The following is a 22,782-nucleotide window of genomic DNA, read 5'->3' as shown; positions in this document are numbered from 1 at the left end:
CTAAGATTATAGTACATTGTAGTCCGCAGTTTGCCGTCGTCACAGAAACGGTTGGCAACGTGATGAAGGCTACTGTGGCGCCTTCTCGCTGCTGTTTTATACATAACTTTTTTGCTTGTTTATTTTATCACTACCGCAAACTTGTAGAAGGTGCTCAGCACGGCGGAGTTGTAGCGTTCGCATTTTGTACGATTGTATGCTGCGCGAAGGAAGCGGCTAACATGAGCCGAAACCCTGGAAAAAACAAACTAAATCTCAAGCTTCCGCCGGGCTCCATAGAGCCACTAGATCACTCGGGGTGCGATCCGACAAACGAGTAAGTAAAAGCGATGCCACCGGAGGCACCCAACTTGACCTTTCAAAACTCACCATTCCCTGCGTCAACAATTGACAGGAGCTCAGCTTCACCAGTCTACTTCGTAGTCTTATTTCACTTGACGATTTGGCGAGCGCTATTACGTGCGCTGCGGTTTAGAGCTGCGCAGCCTCTCGCTCAGTTTACCGCTACTCGCTTTGCTGTATTGTGGCGCTTCGGCAGGCATTCCGGGTGACAGCCAGCCTTCGCTGACGCATCTTGCCTTCGTTTATACGTATTCTGTCTTTCCAAAAACGTGATACTGTACGAGTTTTGAGACGGCACATCACATTGTGTGAGTGCCTTCTTCAGATTTCGCTGTACCGACTTTTTTTTTTTTTTTTTTTTTGAGCAATTTGTCGGTAGATACTCGCATGTAGTTGCTCGTCAGTCGCACATATACTCGGCCTCGATTGCGCCGCTGTGGTTGAGCCGCTCCTCTTTGAGGCACGTGTGTTGTCTTTTTCGTTTATTCTTGCTTTTCGCTGAAGTCTAGGGATGTCTAAGGCGACACGCGTCAGTGGCGACGCGGTAGGAATAATTTGCCAGAAACGGGCGGGCGTCGTTACGGGGTTCTTTGTGAGGATCGGGCCGACCTGCCAGAAGCGCCGTGTGCGTGGTCCGTCGAGAGGCAATCTCGACCGCCAAAAGCCGACCGACCGGTGTTTTCGTGCAACGCCCAAGACGCGCTACCGCTTCACGACAAAGGTGTACCATCTTTTGCGAAGGCGATCTGTGGTCGCTGGCAAGGCGAGGCACTCGCGAATATTACCGTGCTGCGCGCAGAGGGGAATAGTTTTTCCACTTGAATTTTTTTAGTTTCCGCGCGCGTTTAGTAAATTGTTGTTTCGCTTCTCTCGCGGAACAGGTGTGGCGCAGAATAGTCGTGGTTTAGCTTATGAGAGCTCATAAGAAGCGTGTTGGCCAGTAAAAATGCGCAGCGTTTCTGATAACAGAATTCTTTGCAAACATTCAAGATTCTGCTTCTTTAACACAAGTTGGTGGGTAATTATCCACGTTTAAAAAAACTAGCGCCGTCTCGACTTCACACTACGTCACCCATTTACCAAGGTGTAAGCACTTGAACCCTACAGGAATGCCCCTAGCTTAAGGCTCCACCCTTCATACTTGTGTGTGGTAAAATAATAAAAAGAAATGACTGTGAGGTAGGTATTTTAGCATGGCACCATTGTGCCCTTGTGCCTAAATTGAACTCTGGATTACACGTAACTACATCTGCTGTGGACATCAGCAGTTCTAAACAGCACGGCAGATCTTCAGTTGTCATTAGTTTGTCTACTGTTCTTGGAGTAGACCAGCTTATTGTGATCACTAGGAAACTTTCTTGGTTGACTAACACCATTAATTTATTATCACTCATTATTCGTTCATTATCAGCTACTTGCCAATTTAAATTATTTTATGTGAGACAACGTAATTCCTGACACTGAAATGCCATGTGGTATTTTGCCATGGTTATTTACCTTGAAATTGTTAAGAAGAAGCTTGTCGTTCATCTAAAGTGCAAAGCAGAGTTATTGTTAGCTAGTGCATTATTGTGCAGAACAAGACTTGCACTGTTTCCCACAGTGTCATTTGTGCAAGACCAATCACTTCTGTACTGACAACCTGTACTGTAGAGCCATGGCTTCCATCTCGTTTTCTTTCCTATCCCGACTTTCACTTCTATCTCTGTTGTTGTCTGTTATGCTATGTCTGTTAGTCTCGTGCACTGTAATGTGCTTAGCAACCGCTGGCTCATGAAAAAATTCTGTTGACACATTTGTCGTTGGCGTGGTGGCACATAAACTGTATGCGGAACTGCTAGCACCGAATAGTCATTTCTAAATATTGGAAAGCAACAAGTATATAGAAAAAGCACACCATATAAGCACTGTTTTGTCCTTCCGTAAAGCTCTCTCGGGCAAAACTATTTATTTAGGTGCACTACTTTTAAAATTTTGAGGGTATTACATAAGAGTGAATATGGAGCAAACAGACAGTGAAGCCAAGGAAATCATAGGATAAACTACTTGTTGTATTAATTGAAATGTAGAAATTTAATGGTTTATGCCAATGGGCGAACTCTCGAAAAAAAAAAAAAATGAAAAGGTAAAGGGAAATGAAAGTAAATGAAAAAAAAAAAAAAGCTTGCTGCTGATTCGACCAAGTAAATTTTTTTCGTCCACTTGCATTTACCTTTACGTCATGATTTCTCCATTTCAAAAAAGAACAAGTAATTTTTCCTGTGCTTTCCTTGGCTTCATTTTCTGTTGGCTTCCTATGGTTGTGACCAACAAAAAGAAAAAAAAAAAAACGAAAGAAAAGAAAATCAGGCCCCTATAAGAATGCCTAGGAACTTTAGAATGCTTTTGAGGTTGTACGAAAAAAAAAAAAAAAAGAAACCCCGGCAAACTGCACTTGCAGAAACCTAAACTCAACTTGTACGTTCTAACTTGTATGTAAGAACACACATAAAACATGTATATGCAGATAAATAAATGTGCAGAATACAATGATTCAGGAGAAACAAATTAATGTAGAAGCTTGCACATTTTTATTCCGTTAAATGATAGCAATGCAACAGGAAAGTAACAAAAGAGCCTATTATTGATGCTCAGCAAATTATAGAATGATTGTGCATCAACTTCAGTGCCAATATGCGGTGGTGAGCTGTTCCACTCGGAACATGCATAAGGTAATCGGGGGCACGATATGCAGTTTACATTGAAGCAATCTTCCTGGTATGGAATGACAGTGGATGGTGACTGAAAAATATTAATGATGACAAAGCTTATGGAGCAGGCAAGGATGGGCAATCTTGGATTTAGCATTAATTGCACTAGAATCTTCGATAACTGTAATAAATACAGTGAAAAAAATTTTTTTTTAAATTGGCCTGAGTGGCAAGGAGGTTGAAGCTTCAGCTTTTTGCAAATCAAGATCCCATGTTCGTCATTAGTTGATGTTTGCTTATTTAGTTCAAAATACTGCAGGCCACATTACCATAGCAGGAGAAGCACATTTGCAGTACATGGGATAAACAGGAACACTAAGTTTTAATACATTTGGCGCATTTATGAGGCAATGTTTAAAGATGATGGTTATACCTGTGATCTACTAGAATCTGCAGCTGGTTTACATGGAGGTCTCATTTGCCACTCAAAACCAGACCTTAAGAGAGTTTAACATCCTTTATGTACAGCCTTCCACACATTGCAGACTTCTATGGAGCTTGCCAAATTGATGTTGAAAACACCTATTTGGAATGCAGCTTATGGTTAAATCAATGTGGAAGCAGTAACATCTTTTCCACCATATATATTTTCAACAATGTTTGTCAAAATTCTGACTTGTGGTGTCTTGAATCTTGAAACTCTCGAACTCGCTTGACAAATTGCAGACCAACTTTCTCACGCTAATGTCTCTTTTAACGCCTGTTTTTACAGCAAATCGACTCAGAACACGAGCATCGAAGACTTGCAGAAAACACTCGAAGGCTTGGACTTAGATGAACAGCAGCGCAAGCGGCTGGAGGCATTTCTGTCCCAGAAGCAGAAAGTTGGCGAGCTCAGCAGTGATGACTTTGAGAACCTTGGTGAGCTTGGTGCTGGAAATGGGGGAGTTGTCACCAAGGTGCTGCATAGACCCAGTGGCTTCATCATGGCCCGGAAGGTGCGACCACTTGACTTTCTTCCACGCTGTTTCCGGCTGCACAGTGCTATTGTACCAAGGTCCGCTCAGCAGTATTTTAGTGACTTATAGTAGAACCCTATCATATAGTTAACCATCTTAGATGGAGTGACATCTGTAGCTTCATTGTACTCTTAGCTGGATGTCAATTTCCCCCTTTCCACACCTGCCAACTCTCCCGAATTTTCCATAAAGTTTACAAATTTGTGCTTGCTCTGCGATTGCACGAATGTTGCATTAAGTGTTACTAAATTTATTAATTTTTAAAAATTTTGACCTTCACAGGTTGGCAGGTATGCCTTTCAAGAAACTTAAAATTTGCAGATTCCTGCTTAAGTTATTTGCCATATTCCTAGCCGTCAGTGTCATTGCAGCATGGTGCAGTGAAATTTCAGTGCTTTTACACCATAAATATCATGTGCTCAGAGTGTTGTGGGCTGAATTTTGTGCTACCTGTGCTGCATTGTGCTGCAGAAATGAGTGCAGCTTTGAGTGCAGGCTTTATACTTTATGATTTTAATGGCAATGTCATGTTGCTTTAATAGTACAGCCTTGTACATTTAGATTGGCTTTGGAGAGTGGCTTAGTTACTTTGCTGTCCTCAACATCATGATTTGCAAATATATAAGTGTATCATATACAAAGCGGTGCTTATGTATTAGCATGTATCCTGTTTGTGGCTTGAGCTTTGCTCTCACCCTAACCTGGCATTGCTTTCGTAATGAACTAAGCATCCAACATTTTCACCTAGGAACTCTGCCCAGTAGAGGTGATGACAGCGCCACATCTTTGTTAGGTGTTTGGTAGCGGCTGAGATATGAAATGGGAAAGAAATCTGGTGAGAAGATATATGCAGTATGCCTCATAACACTGCAAAATTTTAAACATCTATGGATTCTTTTGCTTCATTAGATGGTGCATGCAGTCATTTACTTGCTTTGATGTGAAAAATGCTAGCATATAAAGAGCAGGGGGGGGGGGGGGGTGGACCAATGCTAACAGTGGCTTGTCCTCATCTGATGCAGCTGATTCACTTGGAAGTCAAACCTGCCATTCGGAACCAGATCATACGAGAGCTGAAGGTGCTTCATGAGTGCAACTCTCCGCACATAGTGGGCTTCTACGGAGCCTTCTACAGTGATGGTGAAATCAACGTCTGCATGGAATACATGGTGAGTGGCAGCCCTCTTTGACTTCACCTTTAATGCTGGATTTTCACATGGCTGAATTAACAATCCTGTTGCATGGACAGCCTAAAATGCCATTAAAGGGCCCCTCACGAGGCCCCATTGCAAATTTTGGTTGTACAGGTAAACTACTATATAACGAAGGTCTGTAAAATCGGTAATTTGTTTCTCAAATAAGTGCAGTCATCGATGGATATTTGTTACACGGAAAGGGTCGCGAAATTTTCCAGATTATTGGGTCGTTGGAAAAAGCAAATTTGAATGACAAATAAATTCGTTTTGTTGAATTTGAAAGATGGTGATGAAAGATACGGTTTCAAGCTTTGTCGACAATATCTTCACACCGGTGGTACAAAACAAAGCCAGCCCCACCTTCACGTCCACTCTTCCCCCGCGGCTGATTGTGCCACCCGCAGTGGGACGATGCTATCATGAAAAGTGCCTGCAGTGGGGTGTGAATGATTCGTTTGCCTCTCGCGTCAACATGTCTCCAAAACTCGAGATTGCGCATTGTAAGCAACCTCCAGTTCTAAATACGCGGGAAGACAGTGCACATAATGTCACGCCATCTGGCACACGCACTCTTTGCACATGTGGCGAATTACTTCTAAAACAGTGCGCGCAGGTTGCACATGCGCTCAGCCATGTGCAACCATGGCTGCGCTAGAAAAGGAGACATGCGCGAACCTGCTCCCCCTCCCCTTTCCCCTTGCTTGCCCGGGAAGATGCAAAGCCCAACGGTGCTCATCAAGCTACCATCTTTCTTGGCTCACCCTCACACGTTTTCACTTGTGCCGAAAGCATACAGCGCACAGCGCGCGATAGGATCTCATTGCACTTGGACTTTATATGAAACACAACGCTGCTCCGTTTCAGCGGTTGTGCTTGGTGGTGCGGCGTGCAATTTGAGAGGTGCGTTTGCAAGTAGCCGGTTGTAATTGAACCATTTGATCATCTGCATCCTCAGAAGTTGCCATTTGATTTCTCAGGGTTCCTTTGCGGCAGCAGCGAAATTTCGATATATTGTGCAATCCTCTATAAACATGCTTCGTTATACTGCAGTTTTAAATAGGTGGTGCTCTATGGACGAGAATATATAAAAAGGTAAATACTTTATTATATTGAAAATTTCGTTGTATTGAAGTTCCTTATATCAAAGTTTAACTGTGCACTGGAAGTTGTAAGGCGCTGTCTAGTGAGCATATTACTGAAGTAATTTTTCAAATCAATTCATTATTGGAGGAGAGACCATGTCGCCTGAAGGCAGCCGTCAGTGTTAACAGAGTGTCCCCCTTTCCCTCAACTAGCATCCGCGAGCGGTGTTCCTTCCCTGCCTTCTTCCGCCATGACCGCCATGTTCATGTTACTAGCCTCACCTCTGTTCTTTTCCTTTTCTGCTGCGTGGCACATTTCCAGTAGGCAGCATTGCTTGTTTTGCATGGGATGATTAAACGAAGTCACGGGCCATGGTTGGTGACATTGCCAGCAGTGCGTCTTTTCGTGTGACCTTGACCCTCTCGCTCGCAGTGCAGCTCCCTCTAGAGGAAGGGCGCATTGCCTTCTATTTGAAAGTTTGATTGCTTTCGCACCACGCAGCCGTTTCTTACTTTGCTGGAACGATCACCACCGCGTTATCTACGTGCTGCGCTTGTTTGCTTGCAATACCATAACTTGGTGAGGGGCCTTTTAAGCTAGCAACGGTTAAAAGTGTGTTCATGCAGGCACGTGACAGAAGTCGTCTGGCCAACATTGACTGGTAAATAAGGAGTGTCTTGCCACTACGGATGTTCACATTGGCAAGATTATTTTGTGGTGTGTGCAATTCTGACCTGGGGGAGTTGCCACCTTGGAAGTTCCCTGCTCTCAACAATAATTCTTGGGATTGGTGCCGTTTTTGCACTGCACCTGCATTTGCACCAAAAGTGTTACTGTCAACTTAAACAGCACAAAAGAGGAAATGAGATGATAAATTGGACATGGCTGCTTGCATCTTGTTTGCCTCAACCAGGCAGAAATTTTCTCCACGCAGACCAACAAGTGGCATACAAGTTTGTGTTTTCTGTGTCATGTGGGCTTGACTTCAACTGCTCTTTTGCTATTTTTGTCTCTTGTAACTTATTTTGATGGCTCTTCTAACATGTTTCTAACTGCCTCAATATGTAATATGGTGCTGTCAGCATTGGCAGTACAGCATGACTGACTCTTATGTTTAATAACATTGCAGGATGGTGGCTCCTTAGATTTAGTGCTAAAAAAGGCAGGCCGCATTCCTGAAAAAATTTTGGGCAAGGTCACAATAGCGGTGAGTACCACCTTTTCATGCCAGATTCACATTTCCATAATGCAAGCGCAGTAGGTTTAAAAACTAAACTGTTGATGAGGGCTTTCTAATTGTGAAAGTTCTAAAACCTTGCTTGCATGCATGCAGTGTTTGTATGTGGTTGTAAAGAGTACATAACAAACATATTTTGCAGGTACTGAAAGGTCTCAATTATCTGAGGGAGAAGCATCAGATAATGCATCGCGGTATGTGAATATTGCAATTATGTTCTTCCTGGTTTCTGTTATTCTTATCTGCATCTCATTGGCATGCTGTTAATTTTATTGTTTTATTACTGGTTTATATATATATATATATATATATATATATATATATATATATATGTGGCACACAGCAGGACCGTTGCAGGGCCCCTTTAAAGAAGAAGAAATGCGGATCAGCTGAAACTACCAACTGAGACAACCGACAGCTTGTCCTCCCATTACAATAATTGCAAAGGATACTTTGTTTTTGCAACATTGATGTTCTCATCTCTTTTAACTCCTGCCATTTACTTAGTGTGGTTTCCATGCTCACTGTGCAAAATCCACCATTTGGTGGTTTCAGTTGGCCCGTGTCACATCTATTTTTAAGCGGGTTTCCTTGCATCTAGGTCTTAACGTCCCAACATTTTTTTGCTGAGGCATTAACGCTGACCCAGTGCATTGACATGATCTGCACAGCCAGGTAGTTGCATGTTTTTACGCCATACTGCGTCCAACTAGTGACCTCCTAACTCAGATTTACACCCTCTGGACATCTGTTTTAAGCGAAGCTTTATAGGCTCACAAGTGTCGGCGGTGGTGGTAGTGTCATGCTGAAAAGTGGGCTGATCCTGGTGGTAGTGCAAATTGGTCCAAGCTCAATGGCACATACCAGGGACAAAAAAAAAGAGAGAAAGCAAGATAGAGCGATAGGAAGAAAGAGAAAGAGAGAGCGACAGAAAGAAAGAGAGAAAATCAGCAGGAAGATCAGATACACACACGACAAGCTTTGCTTACCCCCATTTTCTCGACAGGGGAAGGGCTGGTGATTTTTTCATGCTGTCTAGGGAAGCAATAGCTAACTACAAATTACAACATCGCTATATATCTACCACATCATCAACGAAGCCTGTCATAGTGGGTGCACTGCACCATGTGATCGCAGCATTTAGTTGCTTTTGACGTCACACTGAACTGGTTAAGATTTGAGAGCTGTAGTGGGATTAGACAATCAATGAAATCTGGCATGGGTGTATCCAATTTTTAAAGATTTCCTTGAAATCATTATGCTCTCATTATGTTATCTTTTGCACCCAGTATGTTGCAGTGACTATAGTTCAGCATTTTTATTAAAGTGCCACTCAAAATGTCGAGGTGATTATGTGCAAAAAATCACATTCTTTGGTTCTGTGTTTCCTCACTCGCAGATGTCAAGCCATCAAACATGCTTGTGAATTCTAGGGGCGAAATCAAGATCTGCGACTTTGGCGTGAGCGGGCAACTGATTGATTCAATGGCAAACTCTTTTGTGGGAACACGGTCTTACATGTCGGTAAGTGCTAGTGCTGCCCCCTTTATTCTACACAGATGACCATCAGAAAGTTAAACAAAACATTATTTTGCCATCGAAACGAATGGGCGCATGAGATTTAGCACTGTACAGACTTTTGTAAAAATAATACTCGTGTAATAGTTTGCTACCCCTTGTTGAACAAACTTATGTACACACAGAAAAGAAAGTTTTTTATAGTTTACCAACTGTATTTACTCGCAAATTTTCCCCAAAAATATGCGTAAAGTTGGAGGGTGCGTTCATTATGCAGGGTAAAATTTTGAGCTACCGTATTTACTCGAATCTAATGAGCACTTTTTTTCCCATGAAACAGGTCCAAAAAATTGCGTGCACGTTAGAATCGAGCACGACCCTAAATCTGCGTTACCATATAGCCGTCAGCATTTCAAAATGGCCACCTAGCTGCCGTAGCTTCCTCCATGCGCTGCAATACACGTGCTTAGGCATTGGTCTACTGTCTGTCTTCCCGTTTTCTGCGTCTGCTCTATCACCATGAAGTGCCGAGTTCATCATGATGCCACTTTAAAGGGAAAGTGATCATGTGTGCGGAGACGGATGGAAATCGGGCCGCATCACGGGCGTTCGGAGAATCCGAAACTTGCGTGCGGGACTGGCACAAACAGAAGGAGAGGATTTTCGCTAGCAAAGCAACGTGGAAGGGTGTCATTGCACCGAAACAGGACGTATTCTATGACGATCCACTTCGGCGATACGATCGCCTCGGCCCTATGTTGAAAGCGATCTGCGACGTGGAGAGTCTGAGCGTCGTACCCGAGAGTCGTCGTACGAGATGGGTCGGCGTAAAATTGCGTCGTATAATCGAAGTTATGAATACCAGGGTGCGTACAGGTCCTTGAAATCCTTGAAAACCCTTGAAATTGAAAAGTGCATTTTCAAGGCCCGTGAAAGTCCTGGAATTGTTTTTCCTTCCTTGAAAATCCTTGAATTTCGTGAGCAATGCACTCCGATATCGACATTGCGACCTCCTTTCTGTGGTAGATCAAGTTTGTGTGGGTGTTCTGTGGTAGATCGGCGTCGATCTGACAAACTCCCCATTTCAGAAAGAATACGCCGTCGCGAGCACACATATGGTTCGGTAACCGCACGAAAAAAATAAAAAGGCTTCAACGCGTCAAACCGCAAACGAAGTGAGAGACCCCGTGCCGCTTCGCGGTGCTGGCTCGGCTGGCTGTGTTTACGCTGCTTTCCTCACCCTATCGTTCGTTTCACTCCTTGCCCGTCTGTCTGCCTTGTCCCGCTTTCACTCTTGCGCGAGGTGAAGTTAGTGAAGCTAAAGAGAGCTACAGTCGAGCAACTTTACCACTGATGCTCAGTGCCTTTGGGTGGAGGTTTGTTGTAATAGTATTTATGATAATATAAGTGCAATAACATTACCGTATTTTCCGTTCTATAAGTCGCACCGGTATATAAGACGCACCTGTTCTTTCGGTAAGTGATTTAAAAAAGTTAGTGACGTTTCGCTGCGTGAACGCGGGTCACGTGCAAGCGTATGGGTGCCATATATTTCCACTCCAGGGGCATTTCTGCCGTTATGGTTGCCGCGATGTTCCGTATAAAGTCCAATGGCGATAACATCGTCCCCGCGCGCCGTGTGCTGTATGTGCGAGTGAAAGCGTACGACGGTGAGCCGAATCGCGCACAAAGGAGGAAAGCGGGAAGGCTGCCCGGGAGGGAGGAGGGGCTGCCTGTACTCTCGTAGCAACTGCGTAGTTTGCGCAGCGGCGCGCGCTGTATCTTGGCAGCGATCTGCAGATGTGACAACTTCGGGGTCGATCGACTCGCGGTCGGCCTACCGCCGTTTCCCACGAAACACACAAGCAGCTATTTGATGTCTAAAAGATGTCTTGAACGGATAATTCAAAAGTGTAATAGCTGTCCTGGTCAAGACATTTTCTAGCCGTGGACGTCTACAGGTACTTCAGTAAGCCCTGCTAACATTACGCTAAAAGTTGGCTAATAAACATCTCGACAAGAACAACTTCAAGAATTGTATTAGACGTTCCCAGAATTCTGTAATAGTAACTTTGTAAACATTATGCAGGCTTTTATAAAACATCTTGACAAGAACAAGTTAAGAATTTTATTAGACGTTCCCAGAATTCCATTCTAAATTATAACAGAATTCTGGTGACGTCTAACAAATTCTTAATTAAGCTATAAAAGCCTGCATATTGTTTCCGAAATCATAACGTATAATGGCTTCAGAAACAATATGCAGGCTTTTATAGCTGTCTTTAAAGCAGCATTTATAGATTGTCATTCTACAGTGACGTAGTAAGCAAAATTAATGGCCACTTCTTCAGCATACCATGCATCCGTATGCTAGCTTCACAGTACACGTTACTATATAGAAATGAAAATTAAATTGAAGCATTACATTATATTATTTATAATCACTTGCATAAAATTGTTTTACATATATCAAATGTGCAATACACATCCAAAGCAAATGAGCATAACAAATGCAGAAAAAAATTACCTGACCTTGCGAGAAAGCGGCTTTATTGACTAATAATTTAAAGGACATGCAGAATTATTTTACAAATTTTTTTAATACAGTAGAAAAGGTGACCACAGAAAATAAGACGTAGCTGCAGTAACCACAGCAATCCAGGTCCCTTCCCTCTTGGATACCGCTGGCAGCCCACAGAAGTTCACTCTGTAATAGAACAGTGAAAAAAAAAGTGAGTAAGCCACACTTGATTTACAATAAAGATGTGCGATTCGGTATTTCAAATAGCAACATATGTGCCGTTGTTTTACCTCGGTCACATTTACTTTCTAAATTTAAGGAATACTTTCACTCAAAATCTTATGCTGTACGACGACGTTCAGAATTATGTTGCAGATATGATATGAAAAAGCTACTGTAGAGTGAAATTAAACTGGCAAATTGTTTGATCCACACATGACTTGCAGTAGGTCATTAGCAGTTAGATGGTTTGCAAACAAATCTCTTACAAGAGTATGGTACTTTTATTTAAGTAGTGGTGTTGGTGATTTGTAACAACAGGTGGGCTTAGCCTGATAATCAAGGCCGGCAACTGCTCCTTCCGAGTGTCTCTTACAATATCCCTGCGGTATTGTACCACATGTCAATAAAGCCATTCTCTTCCTAAAGGGACCATATATAAACACTTAACTAATCATAGAATGGCCTCACTATATTAAAGGACGTCGTCTCACGAATCTCATGCCGCAAAAAGTTTTCCAATCCTCCAACTATAAGTGAAGTTACCACACCAAAGCAAGACTATTTTCCTGCCTGCTAGCGTGCTGGAAGCTACACAGAGGAGAAGCCAAGAGAGCAAAGTCCCGGTATACTACGCAATGCAGCACGCTGCTGCCATCTTAAAGGCCACACGCAGCTAGAATTTCTGTAATCATTCAACCAATTATGTGAAACTCCGGCTTTACCTGCCAGGTCACAAAAGAACCTTCTCCTACATACAGTGCATGCAAATATATTCGAGTCTAAACTTCGCGCCCGCACGGGCCCGCGAAAACAAAAGTGGCGTGCAAGTTGTAGCAGGTAAACGTATACGTACCTAAGGAACTGCACCGTATCTGTAGGCGCTGGTCAAGGCTTGAACGTGAGCAAAAGACTTGGGAAGAGAAGCATAAGCACTGGCGAGCGAACGCTTGCGAGCATGAGCACGGCCCTTTGAATCGCTCGCAGAAACTTCTGCGCGCCCCCCTGGTGCGGTCCAAGACACGTGGTCCAAGAGCAGATAGCATCGCTCAAAGGGAGCGCACGTTTGCGACTGCGCGCGGCCAGATCTGTTGGTGATGATAGCTGGTATCGCAAATCCGGCTTCTTCACCGCTTGTTCACGCAAAGGGAAAGGAAGGCAGTGCTCTGATAAGGACGCTGAACGGGCGCGCACGTGTGCGCCCGGCCGTTTTCTTTTTTCTAAAATTTGACTGTCGTGACAGACTGATAGAGTGAAAAAATCGCAAAGGAATCAAATAACCCCGCAGGCTTTTTCTGCTTGTTCACCCAAAGGGGGAAAGCAGCGAAAGGCTATATGATGCGACGTTAACGGATTGCATATGGCTTGTTGAAGTCGCACGGAATGTAACACTGCGCGTCGGGCATGCGCATTTAATTATTTTTCACTTTCACGCGCAAGCCCAAGCATGTCGCATTTTCAGACAAAAACATCTAAAAAAAGTTCTTGAGTTATACGCTCTCAAGGCGTTCACCAAAGTATACTCCGGTGACGCCAGAGGTGGGCTGTTACCACAGCTGAAACACAATAGCATATATTATTGCGATAGCAATTATATGGACACTTCAACCGGATTTCTGCCGTCGGCGTCGCCGTCGCCGTGAGGTTCCCAATAGATAAAATCTGCGCTGCGCGCCGTATGCCCGTGCGGAAGCGTGCGGGGACGCGCGCTATCACGGAGAGCGAACGCACTCAATCTCCAACGCGCAAGCAAGGAAGCAGGAAGCCAGCGCCGGAGGGAGCGGGGGGGGGGGGGGTGGCGCACTTCTACTCTGCCAACAACCGCGCTCGTCGCTCGTCCGCACCGTCTCTTATCTCCACACGGCTCTGACCTTTATGCGTCGTGCATTCGCCGCTCAGTTTCCGTTGAAGCGATAGACCGCACGTACCTTCGCCTTACCTTAATTGTCGGGCCACATTTTCCAACGCACGCTACACATGCAATGCTGCCCGGATCGGCAGTGCAGCGCTACAGGTGTGTCCCTTCGTACGCGCTGCCCACGGGAAGCGCTTCTCATCAACACCACCGTTTCACACGCGCCTTCTCGTGGTCATCGAGTCTCTCTTCATGTCAGTCTACTTACGCCGCAGCACACCTGCTTACTTAATCAGCTCATGTTTACTACAATTCATATTGCTACCAAAGCCGCTCACCTTACTTCGTATGACATTGCTGTGTTGCTATCGCATTCATTGCTTCGCCCTTAGGGCGAAACTGTGACATTTTTTAATTAACCGTACTTCCTGCTACATAATGTTTCCAACAACATCTGTTTAACGTCTTCGCGTAGATCAAGACATCTATAGCCGTGTGTAGCCGTTCCGAGAAGTTTTCAAGACGTTTTGTGCTTCGTGGGTTGCATTGCTGCTCCATCCTTCTTGCACGGCGCTCGGGAACTCGATCACAAGAAGAACCCGGCACCTCGATAGTGTGCACAGACCTCGTAGCAATTAAGTCAACCAGCGCGCTTTGCGTGGCCATCGGATCCGATTTTGACAACAGTTTTTCCGAAAAAAAAAAAACGCGTCTTATGCACCGGAAAATACGATATGCTGAATGTTTTGGAAATGTTAGATGAACCAACCCAGCTAATACTGCAGAAGCTTGAGCAGCTGTTGTGAGTGTTCGCTGTGTTAACTTTTAATATTGCGGACTTGAGAAATGATAAAGACAACGCATGTTTTACAAAATTGCGATACATCTATTTGTTATAATTTAATGGATGTGTAGCAAGACTACAACGAATGGTTTGGAAATGTTCGGTAAACTCGCCCAGATAATACTGGAGAAGTCAGAGTAGTTATTGAGAGCATTCATTGGGTTTTGTGAACTTTTTTTTTTTGGTATTGTTGTGAACTTGCGAAGTGATTGAGGCTAGACATTACTAATATCATTGGGATATACATTTATTTCTTTTTATTTTAGTGCAATAACCTTATGCTGAATGCATGTTTTGAATATTTTTGGTCCACTTTACCCAGCCTATACTAGAGAAATCTCAGCCGCTGTTGTAAGCGTTCATTTTGTTTTGTGATCTTATCAAGACTAGACATTTTTATTTTAATTGTTATACACATTTATTTATTGTAAGAGCAATAAAACTAATAATTTTTTGGAATGTTAGAGTAAAGAAATCGTACTTTGGATGCCGCTTTGAGTGCTTGAAAAACCTGTGACAGGTCCTGGAAAGTCCTGGAATATTCTTGAATTTTTGCCTTGGAAACATGTACGAACCCTGGAATACATTATTTATATGGATGTTTTGCCGGGACCACACCATTTCGTTGTAAAATGCGGGTCGTCGCATAACGGGGGACGTATAATCGAGGTTCCACTCTACAGTGTAATTTCGAGCGAGTGCACTTTGCCGGTAGTGTCATTCGCAGGCTGTCACCCCGGAACGTTTAGCGACACTCACTGCAGAACGTATTCGCCGGCAAGCGTGTTCGGCGAACTCACTTTCGCTGCAGGAATGGCTATATAGAGATTCAAATATTGCAGAAATTGGTGTTGTCCAAAATCATTTGACAGTGCATGGAATGCATCTAAAAGAAACTTTTCTGGGGATGTCTCACGTGTCTTAGATTGTTGCACTGACACTGATAAAAATGGCACTCTAGGTGTACCCGCCACGGTGCTTCAGTAGCCATGGTGTTCCACTACAGAGCACAGGGTTGTGGGTTCGATACCCAGTTGCCACAACTGTGTTCCGATGGAGCTAGGATGCATAAATAGTTGTGTAAAGGGACACTAAACGGAATATCAAGTTTAAGCTGCCTACACCAATGCATCTGGTGCTGAGTCATGCAAAATCTCTCAAAGGTGATATCACTGAATGTGATAATTCGAAAATATTTCCCCTGAATAAAACTTGAACTTTTCTCAGCATGGTACGCCACCATGGCTGATGACCATTGCGGGATGCATTCGTCACTGAAATCTGGTGCATTCTTTATCCTGGTGTGCCGTTTATCTTGCTCGCTCATCAAAGCTCCGCTTACACCGATTCTCATAGTGCAGGGAATCTGCATGAAATTTTTCTTTCTAGTTTGAAGGACCGTCTTTCGCTTTGCTGCAAGCGATCGGGCTGTAAATCTAGTTGTACATGATTTAGGTCAAAGGCTGTGGAGTATGCAGGAGTGCATGGGAACTGTGCTGCCAGAAGGCATTTCGGTGTTGGCGAAGTCTGCATGTGCTACTGGCAAAAGCAGCCCAACAAGTTGCTTGCTGCAAATAGGATGGTTCGCGTCTTCTGGAAGCCCAAGACCGGAAAGCTGTCACTGTTTGCTAATAGTGGACATGTATATTTACTGCAAAGCTAGGTAATCCAGCACATTCTATTAGTTATAACCGTCTTACTTTTCAATTTTTCACTCGTTCTAAAACGTTTCCATAAAAGTTCGCTTTGCATAGTAAACGCATGCCCCCCATTCCCTCCAGCTGTCCAACTTTGCTGTTGTTTCACTAAAAAAAATTGTTGATTATACCAGTAAAAATGGTGCTTTCAAATTCATGACGCTGCACTGTCCTATGGGTGCCAAGGATTCAGTATGAGATTCCAAATAGAGAAGTCCGGCCTTAATTTTTTCCATCAATAAACAACTGTTTCGTATTATGATTGAAAATACTGTTTTTAAAGAATAAAAACTTATTTAATGTTGCTGTTTAGCATTTATTCAATATGTGCATTGAAGAACTCTAAGTAATCAAAGTTAATCAAATAATGCCTCCCAGATTGCATCTCCCATGGGCCCCGTGCTGCTTTGAAACAGTCAATCAGCACTCAAGATATGTTTAGTGTTGTGTTGTTGCCTCCTCAATCGGTCTTTAGTGACATATGTTATGCCCGTGACAGCCGGAGCGACTCCAAGGCACGCACTACACTGTTCAATCGGACATCTGGAGCCTGGGCCTGTCATTGGTGGAAATGGCACTGGGCCGCTACCCGATCCCACCACCTGATGACCGAGAACTGACTGCCATCTTTGGCCGCAACTACACCCCTGAAAGTGAGTGTGAAGTACTGCAGACACCAGTCAGCATTGCTTCTCTTTATTTATTTCCCAGTTTCCTGCGAAGGTGTAAAACCTAGTGGCCCACTTGAAGGTTGCCTATGATGCCACTCAAAACAGTAATAACTGGCCTGAATGCATATCTTCTCACTTTTACTTAATCTTTGCATTTACTTTAAGCAAAATGACTTTTGAACAAATTGTAGAAGTGTACAAAGTGGCACTTTTACATCAGCCATTTTGACAGGAAATACTCATTGCTATTTATGAAGCTTGTCATTAGCCTAATGCCTTCCTGCTCACTACATTTGTGGCATCAAACTGGGGCAGCATATAGGCATCATACAAATGAATTTATGCATCATTGTCTGGACAGCCACTTGGGCATTGTGGAGGGAGCTGTCATGACCCTAGAAATAGAGTGCTTGGCTCATGATTCGAGGGACCTTGGATCAAAGCCTATTATAACCTTGCTATTTTTATGGCATTTTCTTTAGTGATACTTGCTAGTTGCTTGTTACCGGCCGCATGTGCCACTGAAATTAACACCATGGCTCATATTTGTTGCCAAAGGAAAAAAAAAAGTTCAGAGGCTAGGCTTCAAAAACTAATCAGCAGTCTTAAACAAAGTTGCGTCATTACCACCGTTTCTATAATGACTGTTTCTATAATGACTACCTCACAGATAAAAATGGGAAATGTGTGTGATGTGGGGCCCCCTTCTTGTGCAGGTAACTCTGGCATGGCATCGGGTGATGGACCACGGCCCATGTCAATCTTCGAACTTCTCGACTACATTGTCAACGAAGTGAGCAACGATTCATTCTTTCTTCAATGTTTAGAAGACAGTTTCACACTAGTGTTAGCGGTAATTGTTAAAATGGCAATGCAAGAAATTTCTTTCATGTTGAAAGTGCTGCATGTGCATGTCATCTTCCTCGTCTGTACATTCTCATAAGCACACAGGGCCATTAAAATGGCGAGCATGCTCGCAGGAAGAATAGAGACCTGTGGCCGCACTGTCGCCTCATAAGTGGCGGAGGTGCTTTTCAGTCCCTATGTCCTCTGCATTCTCGAACAGGGTGTCGAACCGAATCGGAACTGAACTGTTATTATGAGCTGAACCAGAACCAAACTGAACCGATATGTTTTCCGCCATCTTGGAACCGAATCCAAACAGGAACTCCTTGGAGGAACCGTTTCGAACCGGTTGGACCACAGGATCAGCCCAGTGTCATCTTATTGGCTGACTCAACTGTACGCATTGTCGGTGTGTGCTGTCAGACCTATTAGCACCCATTAATGGATACAAAATATTTATATCTCACACTTCAGAATTGGTAGTAGCAGCAAAGTGTGCGACTCCCGGTTTCACATTTGTCATTGACGCAGTTTATGCACCTCATGTTCCACTCGGACACTGCTCGACGAAATTCAAGTTTGCATCACTCACACCATGTACTCATTTGTAAACATTTCCTGAGACTTCAATGCAAAACGCTAACTTTGGGACCAGGTTGACGGAGATATGCATGGTGCATAGTCATTACAATTCGCATCCGGCAGTGATCTAGTACTCAATAATCTTCGATCCCAACCTACATTTCAATCGCAGGTTGCTCACAGTTGGATGTGTGGCACGTTAGCATCTCTTGCTCTTGCCTCGTGGTTCATTAGCGATTCCAAAACTCTTACGATCAAAACATTCAATTCTCTCTTTTCTGTCAAAACAAGCCTCAATTGAACTGCCCTACAAAATTTGGAACACAAGACATTCTGGAATCGCTCTATAATTCTAATTGTGTCCGATTGGTTCAACAAACCCCTTCATTTAAAAGAAGTTCTAGTTTTTCATTAATAAATTCTATATTAATTTCAAACGCTTCCGTAAAAGTCATTTAGGACCAGCTGTTCTGCCACCGTGTGGCAAGCAATTCCTGGTGGACGCCAAATTTTACAATTGAACGTAAATACATCAGGCCAATGGCGTAAACGTTTTCGAAAAATAACAACCCCAACTCAAGGACTTTCAGAAATCTCAATACTATGACACTTTTGCTTATAAAGTGTGCATTGATGTTGCTAAGACATCGGCCTCCAAGCAGCGTTGCACATGGTTTAGAGAGCGAAATATACTCCTATTAAAATCTCATTTGGAGAAAAGCGTGCCGGACGACAACTTCCATCAATCCACTCCTGAACGGTGATTTCATAACAAATTTTTTACACTCCGCTAAGTTGTCAACCACACAAATTTGTTTGCATTCACTGACGATCCTTATTATACTCGGCTCCGGAAGTTATTAGCTGACCACGATCTGACTAACGACATGCCTTTCACCATTGGAGACATCAAACAACCTTGGGTAACACCCATCTTGCTCAGAGCAGGATGGGTTCCCTTTTCCCATGTTCAAAATTCTTTTCTACTAACAACTGACATTTTTCTTTTTCATAATCAGTTCGTTAAAACTAATGCACTTCCCTATTGTCAGCGAAAAGGTAGCATTATTTTTGTAGCAAAACCTAACCGACCACCCAATTCATTCTCATTGTACTGACCTAATCTAATGAATTCCTGTTCTAAGAATATTTTAGAACAACATATCATCATCATCAGCCTATATCGATCTCTAGAACAACATTTCATTTCCCGTAAATGTTATTTCCTACGCTGTAATAATTTACTCCATCCTAAACAATTTGGTTTTACGCATGGGAAAAGTGCGCCTAAGCCTTACATGCGCCCCGTAAAACACTTGGTGAAATTAAAGATAAAAGGCTACATGCATCACTCAACTCTCTTGATTTCAAAGGCGCCTTCGACAGTGTTTTGCATCCCACTTTATTACAGTTTTTCAGATTGAATGGCTGCTCTAAGAACCTTTGCCATCAGTTAAGAAAATCTTTCCCCAAACACCGAACTGCTGTTTACTGCTCTAGCACCAGTGAGGTGTAAACCCAACCTTAAACTGGAAGTTCTGAGGAGCTCGCCAAAAGCACTTCTGCTACGGAATATTATTACAGCGAAGCTGTATATGGCTAGGGTTGCATATATTTTTCGTGTGCATCAACAAAAAGTCACAGGCCTGCGCGGCACACGCAGCACAGTCACAGCGTAATCTGGTGGAGCGGCTTAAGAGTAGCAATTTCGGCACCATGCACAACAGGGTCTTCTCAGCAGTCTCTTCGCCTCGTTTTGATGAGAGCGATCTCAACTGTCCGCCCGGCGTCGACGGCGAGCTGCAGTTTGTAATGCTGTCTACACAGCAGTCTGCTGAGCCCGATGATGCTTGGTTGTAGCCATGCACGTAGCTCTATGATTCACTTCTTCAGCAGCGGTTTGTACCTTGCGAGGAGACGCCATAATGTGTATCGAAGAGGTACCAAGAATACGTGGTGCACATCTCATATCGGGATCGCGTTTATTGCGCGCCTCGTCTGAATCGCATCTCGTCGTCTGCGCCTTAACTATATACCTCCACCATACCTGGTGAAGGCTCGGGTCATCTGCGCCTGCGCGCCTGCCTAGGGCACGTTTATAGGGCCTTTTTCTGATGCTGATAGCAAGCGCTTGCGTGGCTCAGTGGTAAAGTATCCGACTCCCATGCAGCGGGCCTGGGTTCGATCCCAGCGGAGACTGGGTACTTTTTTTTCGCATTTCGGGCGATAGCAGTTACGAGGCGGCGGTGGGCAACAACGCGAACTGAAACGGCTATTAGAATGAGCCCATAACAGCTTACGCTGTAAAATGTGGGCCGATCCTAGTGATAGTACAGAAAGGGTCCAAGTGCAATGGCACATATCCCTGTGGACTCTGGGTGGCGGGCTCCGGGGCCTGTAATGCGCCCTTGAACTACCCTGTCACACCTGGGACCCAAAGAGGTCCCAGGTACAAGGGTAAGAACAGATGTTTTTATTCTCATGTTCATGGAAAATACGAACGGTAAGGAATACTAATAAGGCATGAAGGTAGTAAAGAGTGGTTGATAGTAGTACAGGAAATGGGTACAAAGTCCACAGGCACAGCACAGAACAGTCCGATCAGGACTCAACACTGGTTGAACTCACTGACCAGTGTTGGAAGTCTAGTCAATAGCCGGGGCGTCAACTACCGATGAGCGACGTGGTTATGGTAGATTTCTCTTGAAGCAATGATTAGGTGGACGTGGAGTGAAGGGTAGCCTTGGAGTGACGCCAGCGTACGTAAAGGACGCCGCGACGGTAGGCAGTTGAATAGCAGCTGGCAGGCACTCAGCAACTTGCTCCTTGATAACGGTCTGTAACCCCGGTGTCAATGGGGAATATGGTTGCGCGTTCATAAAGGGCACCAAGGAAAGCTGCCGAGCAACTTCTTGCACGAACTCCTTTACTGGTGCATTAGAGGCAACTCGTCAACACCTAGCGTCAGACCTGAGACGGAGGCGAATTCGGAGGGCGGATGTCGTGTGATTACTCGCTGCCTTCGAAGTTCATCATAACTCTGGTACAGCGCAATGACAACAGGCACTGTGGTCAGGTTTCGGGTGGCCAACATCTGGAATGCGTCGTCCTCAATTCTGTGGAAGACATGCCTGATTTAAGTCGAGCAGTAAGAGTGATATTTTCATATTGTCACATAGTAGTGACGGTAAATAAAACAGTCGCAAAACTGTGAATGACGAAACTGGTTTATTGGGCGAACCTGTGCCCACAAAAGCAAGCTACACTCAAAGCACAACGATAGCGGCGAACACAGTCGGCGATCGTCGAAAATTGATCAGCGGCAAAGCGCTTTGGCTTTTATACCCTGAGTCATCGAAGGTTCCAGATTAATTCCTGATGCCCGCGTGTATTCCAGAAAGTTCTAGACAATTCGCGTCGGTCATACAATCAGATAACATAAGCGTCGGTGAAAACAGCAACGAAAAGAAGCATCGATAACGTTCTAGAAACTTCCGGTACAGGCGCGTCCTGCGCCGAGCGATAACGTTTAACATTTGTTAGCCGGTGGAAAGCGGCCACCGGTGAAAGATAAACATGTATACTTGTCAATACCCTCCCCTTAAAAAGCATCGTCCCGATGCCACAAACAACTTGAAAGCGAAAACAAAACCATGCGTAATAAACAAACAAAGAAAACAATAACAAAGTAACAAAGTACTCAAGTTCGTCAGCGGGCGTAGAAAGGCTTAAGACGCACCAAATGGATGACTTCGGGTCGTGCGCGGCGCCGCTGTGATTGCGAAATGCCGTCTGGCACGACCTCATAGTCCAGTGCGCCAATACGTCGGATGATCTTATGGGTCCGAATAGCGACGTAAGAGTTTCTCAGCTAAGTCCTCGTCGGCGTATCGGAGTCCAGACCCAAACACGTCTCCGGCTGGTACTCGACATAGCGTCGTCGAAGATTGTAGTGTCGGCTGTCGGTTCTCTGCTGGTTCTTAATGCGCAGGCGGGCGAGTCCATTCACCTTTCACCCTTTCTAGTCCTCAGTCTCTGCACAAGCACGGCGCCGTCCTACGCTGCTTGCGTCGGTGTGGACTTCGGTATCGGCGTTTTCCGTCGAAATGTCAAGTATGGCGGCGATTGCAGGCATCCTGCAGTTCGTCACTTCAAATGCTTCGAGTTGCGGCGTCTCCCACTTGAACTCGACGTCGCCTTCGTGAATACGTCAGTGGCTCTGCGATCCGTGAAAATCCTTGACGAAGCGCCTGTAATAGGCGCACAGTCCAAGAAATCTACGCACTGCCTTCTTGGCAGCGGGCAGAGGAAAGTTGGAGATGGCCGCAGTTTCTGAGGGTCGGGGCGCACTCCAGACTTGTTGATGACGTGGCCCAAAAACAGAGCTCCGCATATGCGAAGCGGCACTTTTCTGGCTTTAACGTGAGTCCGGAGGTTTTGATTGCTTGAATAACTGTTCAAG

At 44.3% G+C, this 22,782-nt stretch overlaps 1 protein-coding gene across 1 annotated transcript in view; it reads left to right on the top strand.

Moving 5' to 3' along the window:
• Positions 1-115: 115 nt before the first annotated feature.
• The window catches only part of LOC119440714 (dual specificity mitogen-activated protein kinase kinase 1-like), a 27,280-nt gene continuing 4,613 nt past the window's right edge, over positions 116-22,782 (top strand). The window contains exons 1-8 of the mRNA XM_037705599.2: positions 116-316; positions 3,805-4,030; positions 5,074-5,220; positions 7,460-7,537; positions 7,710-7,761; positions 8,967-9,091; positions 16,721-16,874; positions 17,609-17,738. Of these exons, the coding sequence (XP_037561527.2) occupies positions 222-316; positions 3,805-4,030; positions 5,074-5,220; positions 7,460-7,537; positions 7,710-7,761; positions 8,967-9,091; positions 16,721-16,874; positions 17,609-17,738 (1,007 nt within the window). The 5' untranslated portion in view covers positions 116-221. The remainder of the gene's footprint in view (positions 317-3,804; positions 4,031-5,073; positions 5,221-7,459; positions 7,538-7,709; positions 7,762-8,966; positions 9,092-16,720; positions 16,875-17,608; positions 17,739-22,782) is intronic.

Source organism: Dermacentor silvarum, chromosome 2 (genome assembly GCF_013339745.2).
Source record: "Dermacentor silvarum isolate Dsil-2018 chromosome 2, BIME_Dsil_1.4, whole genome shotgun sequence".
Classification (NCBI taxonomy): Eukaryota; Metazoa; Arthropoda; class Arachnida; order Ixodida; family Ixodidae; genus Dermacentor; species Dermacentor silvarum.
The sequence above is the reverse complement of the archived record's forward strand: the minus strand, read 5'-3'. Positions and strand labels throughout refer to the sequence as shown.